The sequence below is a fragment of the Thalassophryne amazonica genome, chromosome 2 (genome assembly GCF_902500255.1).
Source record: "Thalassophryne amazonica chromosome 2, fThaAma1.1, whole genome shotgun sequence".
Classification (NCBI taxonomy): Eukaryota; Metazoa; Chordata; class Actinopteri; order Batrachoidiformes; family Batrachoididae; genus Thalassophryne; species Thalassophryne amazonica.
Window position 1 is genome coordinate 127,985,330 of NC_047104.1, and position 6,984 is coordinate 127,992,313.

General features: G+C 45.8%; 1 protein-coding gene across 4 annotated transcripts in view; it reads right to left on the bottom strand.

The window, feature by feature from the left end:
- The window catches only part of LOC117530084 (protocadherin-9), a 1,095,629-nt gene extending 1,089,805 nt beyond the window's left edge, over positions 1-5,824 (bottom strand). For all 4 annotated transcript variants that reach the window (XM_034193042.1, XM_034193029.1, XM_034193037.1 and 1 more), the window contains exons 1-2: positions 5,610-5,824; positions 1,926-5,050 (exon numbers count right to left, since the gene is read on the bottom strand). In XM_034193042.1, the coding sequence (XP_034048933.1) occupies positions 1,926-5,027 (3,102 nt within the window). In that variant the 5' untranslated portion in view covers positions 5,028-5,050; positions 5,610-5,824. The remainder of the gene's footprint in view (positions 1-1,925; positions 5,051-5,609) is intronic.
- Positions 5,825-6,984: the final 1,160 nt, after the last annotated feature.

Consider the following 6,984-nt stretch of genomic DNA (forward strand, 5'->3'; position numbering starts at 1 on the left):
CTTTTATATACAGTATGCATTTATATGCATTTTATATATGCATAAAATGAAGTAATTACAAGGAGCTGAGGATTGTTTGCTGACCAAACTCATCCGCTGCTTTACGTCGTAGCATTCGCACATCTGGAGGTCAAGTAGATTACGTGTCTGCCTTACACAAATGCATGGAAAAAAAAAATTATGTTGTACAGAAGCTGCTCTTTGAGAGCATTTTTACTCAAAAAAAGAGAAAAAACTGCTGTAAACGCAAATTATTTAAACAATCAATGCCGCTACACAGAACATACAATCTCTTTTTGTGTATGTCTTTTTTTTTTTTTAATCACTTGTCAGAATTATTGATTCCAATAAATGTTGTTTGGATTTGTGGGATAACTGAGGGAATCAATAACGACATGCTTACACTATATAGTGTCATATCTCATGTATCAGACACCACCACCGATTTCACCTCTCTCTCTCTCTCTCACTCTCTCTTTCTTTCTCTCTGCTGCCGCTGCTGCCTCTCTCACCCGCGCCACCAGTCACGCTCGCTCACACAAACACCGCTTGCCACATGATGCCAAACTGAATGGCTCTTTTGTCTGCTACCTTTCACAGAGGAGCACATTAAATGCAGCCCCACATGCGGTGACCCGGAGGTACACATCGACAGGAGCCACACAGTGCCACCCTCGCCACCCCCAACATCACCACGACCCCGTAATGCCAATGTATCCTCCGGATAGAGCTTATCACTCACACGTTTAGCTGCCAGTATCAATCTTCCCTGTGCAGCCTCCGTAATATTCGTCAAAAGAATCCCACTAAGCACACCAACACAGGGTTCACTCCTCTCTTCTACGCCTATGCATTTGTAAGTTGGGTGCAAGATGGAGTCACGTCGGCTGGGTTGTACCATGCAGCGCAACACTGCCACCTAAAGGTTCAGTACCACCAACCCTCAGTGCTGACCCACTGCCAAAGCCACTCACTCCACCTTATCTCTCCTCCCTGTGCTCTCGCTGCCTTTTTCCTCTGCTCCGCCGCTCCCCGTATTTGTCCATGTGTGTTCCGTTAGATTAGAACTGTTGTGTAGTGGTGCTTTATTAGCAGGAAAAAAAAAAAATTAATATGGCTTTGATAAAAAGCAGCATGGATTACATTGAAATTTGAGGCTCATTATTGGCTAATCCTTTTTGAATTGGATGTGTATCAAGTTCCAGACGAGCTTCACTCAGTTCTCTAATGCACTTTGAGTGGAGGCATTTCATTCAGGCTTAGATGATGTGGCAAAGCCTACGGTGACATTCACAATACTGCGGCAGCAGACTAATTATTGGCTGTTGTTATTGCTGCAGGTGCTGAAAAGGTTACAAAGTGTTTTTTAATGATATTACAATGCACACCAAAACAAAGAAACAAACCAAAAATAAACAAATAAATAAATAAATAAAAAACATGAATACACTCAGTTTTATGAAGAGAGGTGAAAAGTCGATTTTTTTCTGTTGTTGTTGTTGGCGAATGTGTGTGACGGATTTATGTCAAAACCTGTTATATGAGTAGATAGGTGAGAAAAAAATGTTTCTTTCACAAACAGCATTGGGTCACAATTAGTGGTATGTTGGTACACTTAAAGCAGAGATCGAACCTGGGTGGTGAACAAAATAAGGCAGGACAATCACTCATCCACTTGCTTTGTTAAATATGAATTAAATATATATTAATGACAGAACATCGGTTTATAGTTGTTCTTCAAAAATGTACGCATGTGACCACTGAGTCCATTGTTTGAGGCTCTTTTTTACTTTACATTTAAGAAACGGTGGAACTCTTTTGTACTCTTTGTAACTTAAGAGTCTCTAATCAAGACTGGCACTTTAGCACTGTTGAATAGGGCAGTTATAGGCAGTACTTATAGACCAGTAAAAGCGCTCTTTTACCTGCTGTCTGGTGTGCATGGGACCCTTGGACTTGAACCCTCCTTGGGAGCTGCACTCTGAGGCACTGAAGTGGTCAGAGCTCGTGGAGGACCTCTTGGAAAGAGTATCGCAGCCACCAACAAATGTGTTATCCAAAGGGAGCTCCTGAATCACGTGATGCTTCTTCACCGAGACCGGAGTGTCGGCCTTCAGGTGGAAGGCTGACTGCGGTGAGGCCGACTTGTAGTGCCGGGCCAGGTCTGGACTGCTGGGTTTGAAGGTCGTAGTGGGTGTGGCATTCCAATCAAAACGCCCAATCCCTTGCTCCTCCAGCTCGGTTGGCAGACTGATGGTTCCATTTATTGGCTCGTGGGCTGGGTCATTGGGTTTATTCCCCTCAATGGTAACAAAGTTGAGCAAAGAGCTTTTTGGAGATTTTCTTTTCTTACGCTTTTTCTTCTTGTTCTGCTTGTTCTCCGTGTTGGGCGACATCCACTCAGCTCCTTGTTTTTTCCTCTGCGCAGCTTTGAACCTGGACACGTGGCGGCAACGCAACAGTACAGTGATGAAGATCACAATGATCACCACTAAAGCCCCAGTAACGAAGGCTATCATTATGGTTAAATAGTCGCCACTTTGATAAGTCTCACTGCTTTCACCTATGTTTCGATCAATCGGGGTCTCCATGGTGCGCCTGATTAGATCATAGATGAGAGTTGAGTTGCCCACAGTGTCACTGACATATAGAAACACCAGCACCAGTGTGTGAAGTGACTTAGGATAACCAAGGTCGCTGATGTTAACCACTAGCCTGTGTAGACCTACGTCAGTCAGTGCTGGCTTTTCCTCCAGCGTGATATTCCCCGTGACAGGATCGATTCTGAACAGACCCTTGCTGTTGCCGCTCACGATGGTGTATTTAAGTTCTGCGTTCATGCCTGTATCGCCATCGACAGCAAACACTTCTGCCACTACAGAACCTGGGATGGACGAGAGAGGCACGAGTTTGAAAGATGTGTTGGATGGAGGGTAGATGACGATGGGGGCATTGTCATTCACGTCAATGACATTGATGGTGACCTTGGCAGCTGAAGAGCAAGGAGGCCTACCGCTGTCCACAGCCCTGACATCAAAGGTGTAGGAGCTCTGCTGTTCCCGATCAAAGGACACATTGGATTTTATCACCCCAGAGTATGGATCCAGTATAAAGTTTTCATTATCATTCAAAATGGAAAGAGAAACGGCAGCGTTTTCTCCAGCATCGGAATCAGTCACAGTTATTACCCCCACAGTGCTGTATTTAGGCAGGTTCTCAGATACAAAGAACTGAAAGTGATTGTGTGTAAACTTGGGGTTGTTGTCATTCTCATCCAGTACAGTGACAATAACAGCTGCCTGCGTCTGAAGAGGTGGGGTCCCATTATCTCTTGCTGTTACAGTAAAGAGGAACCTGTCCTGGTCTTCCCTGTCAAAAACTCTAGATGCGGTCAAAACCCCAGTTTTGCGGTCAAGATCAAAGAATGATGCATTTGGTCCCAGTTGATAAACAATCTCTGCATTTTTCCCACTGTCCTCATCAGTGGCGCTGAGAGTCGTGAGGAACAGGTCGCGCTTGTTGTTTTCCATGACGGCCAGCTCGATGACTGGCTGAGTGAAAATTGGCGGGTTATCATTCTCATCCTCCAGCCTCACTCTCACCAAAGCTGTCTGATTCAAACTCGGCTTCCCAGAGTCAGAAGCCACAATTTTAAAGTTGTACTCCTTTGTCCCCTCATAGTCAAGCAAAGCAGATGTCTCTAAAAGATACTGGTTGTCATAGACAGCTTTGAGGTGGAAAGGCACGTCTTTCTCGATGAAACAAATGACCTTGCCGTTAATGTCAGTGTCCTTGTCTGACACAGTGATCAGAGCAATCTTGGTGTTGATGGGATCCTTCTCGGAGAGAAAAACAGTGCCGTTAATGGGGCTGATGATGTATCTTAGGTCTATGTTAGGTGGATTGTCATTGACGTCAGTTACATTGATTGTAACAGTACCCCTGGCTGGACTGGAGCTGCCATCAGTAGCTAAGACAGACAGTTTATGAATAGCAGTCTCTTCTCGATCAAGAGGCCTCTGGACTGTGATTAAGCCAGATGTTGTATTTAATGCAAACAGTCTTTTGGTAGCAGGAGATACCTGAGTCCCAAAGACGTATCGAATCTCTGCATTTGCCCCTATGTCTGCATCTGTGGCCTGAAGCTGAACAACAGATGTGCCGAGAGGGGAGTTCTCGGGTATGTGCACCTCAATCTGACTCTCTTTAAACACGGGTCTGTTATCGTTCACATCTGTCACCGTCACTTGGAGAATGGCAGTGCTAGATTTCTGTGGACTGCCGCCGTCCTCCACTTTGATCTTCATCACATAAGTATCTTTCTGCTCTCTGTCCAGACTCTGCTGCACAATGAGCTGCGGCCACTTTTCCCCCTCTGGCGTTTCCACGATGTCTAAGCCAAAGGCACTCTGCCCGTTGATAAGCTCATATTTGTGGACGCTGTTGGGGCCGGTGTCTGGGTCAGTGGCAGAGGGAACAGCAAAGCGGCTATTGATGAGCGTGTTCTCTGGGATGGAGATGTTGATCACAGGGGACGGGAACATGGGCGCGTTATCATTTGTGTCCTTGACAATGATTTTTATCTTAATCAGCCTGAAATAATCATTAGGCAGGATGACCACTTCAATTTCAAAGGAGCACTCACTATCCTCAAACGAGGGGCCAGGGCACAGCTTCTCCCTGTCGATTCGGTTTGAGGTTGTGAATATCTCACCGGTGCTGCTCAGCACTCGCACCAGTGGGTTATCTCCCGCTTTGGAGACAAGCCGGTACACAAGATTAGCACTTGCTCCAGTGGCAGCATTTGTATGGGAAATGTTTAAGTCCTTTGGTATATTTCCAATGAGAACATTTTCTTGCAGCTCCTCCCTGATTGGATAGATCAGTTCTTGAGCTATTGAAGGATCTAACCATATGCAGGCAAGCAGAGCACCCAACAGATAATAATCTTTCAGATCCATGACCGAACTGTTTCCAAATGGTTTGTCTCTGCGCTGTGATGTTACAGGTAGCGTGACTCCGCACATGTGATGGTAGCAAGCTTCCAAACCTATGAACACACGACAGTTTATCTTCAGTGACAGAACTCTCCGTGCCATACACTGAATTCAGATCTATTCCTTATTTTTGTTAAATCACTCTTTCCTCAGTCACCTATTTGTTTTACTTCTGTTTAACAAAGCTGCCCATATTAAAAAAAAGCAACATGCTGCAGTAACCATTTAACGGCTATTCATATAGATCCAAAACAAACTGAAAAAAAGGAAACATGACTTAAATATGTACACTGTTTGCACATTGACATAATTTTCTTATGCTTCTAATTGAATAACATGACAAAATGATGTTATTCGGGCACATTCTCATCATGTGCAACTGATGCACATCTTTAAATCATGTAAATCCAAGAGACTTTTTTTCTGTGCGTTTTCTGAGCACTATTGCGCACAAAACTTCATAACATTTCACAGTTAAATGACAAAAAAAAAAAAAAAAAAATGCAGCTGCGCCTGATAACCTTAAATCAATAAATATGAATGAAGATTTACCACATTATCCTTAATCACAATCTGGATTATAGCGGCCAAATGAGACCTCCCTGTACGTACCCAAAATCCGTTAGAGGGCAGGAGAAAAAGATGGAGAGTGTCAGCTCATCTCATCCGGTACACCGGCGTTATCATTCTGGTACAGATATCCTTCAGAGTCAGCGCCGTCAGATTTGGATTTGAAGAGCAGGTTTTTGGATAAAAGCAGGAGGCAGTAAATGTGAAGCAGTTCCTCTTTCTCCCGTTTTAACTTCAAGGATGGATCCGGCGATCCGACCTGCGGTGACTGCGGTGAACAGACGCAGTCAGGTCAGTCTGCTCATAGTATGTGCCCCAAATTTAAATCTCACCTCTGTTCGTCCTAAGAAAAGCGGGGCGTTTTTTTTCTTTCTTCTCTCTCTCTCTCTCTCTCTCTCTCTCTCTCTCTCTCTCCTCTCTCTCTCTCTCTCTCTCTCTCTCTCTCTCTCTCTCTCTCTCTCGTTTTCCGGCTACCTGTTTCGGTGGAGGCGCCGACGCACGAAGGCGCACTTATGTCCCATCATGTCTCAAGTTCACGGAGCTCCATCAGTAACCAGAGGACGCGGAAACAAGGTTAGACAAAAAAAGAAAGACCTTTCCCCCCCCTCTCAACATAAAAAAAAAAAAAAAAAAAGATGTGACAGCTCAGAGTTGGCTCGACTGAACGGGAAAGAGAAACTTGAGGCTGCTCCGTGTTTATCCTCGCGCTCTCACTCCCGGCGCAGAATATCTCGCACTAAAGTCTGTCACCCAACAGGAGGAGTAATGAAGTACACCACACTGTCGCTCTCCCCCCCCCTCCATCTCTCTCTCTCCCCCTCAGCCTCTCCGATGCTCCTCATTGGATGCGCCCGCTGCATTTCTGCGGCGCAGCCTGGACGCAATTGGCCCAAAGTCACGTCATTCAAGCGCAGACCGGAGGGCCCTCCGCGGGAGAGATGCTCCGCGAAGATGCTGCAGGCTGCAGAGAGACGTTTAACCAAAAAAACCCCACGGCTCGAAGAGTGGGTGATGATGATGACGCTGTTGATGATAGTGTGGAAGGAAGAATCAGTCTTCCAGCTTTAGATGATTAAAGAAACGCGGCTTTCCGCCGGCTCTGAGGGGATACATAACCTGTTAGGCTTGCTTGTCGGTTGGAAGCTGCGCTAATTGGCGTGCACATTCAAAGACAGACGCACAGCAACCCCGCTTTCTCGTGGATTTGGCTCGCCAATTATAAACACGGGCGCGCACAACGCAAGCCTTGTGTGCCAAGCGCTAATAACTGCGCCTCAGACAGAGGAGCCCTTGTGTGCACAAGTCCGCACCGGGTGCATATTCACGGTGCGCGCAGCCTGCAGCCGGTAATGGAGAAATAACCTTGACAGTTATCCCAGTCATCAAACCCACGGAGCAGCGTGGGGGGTTTGCAAAA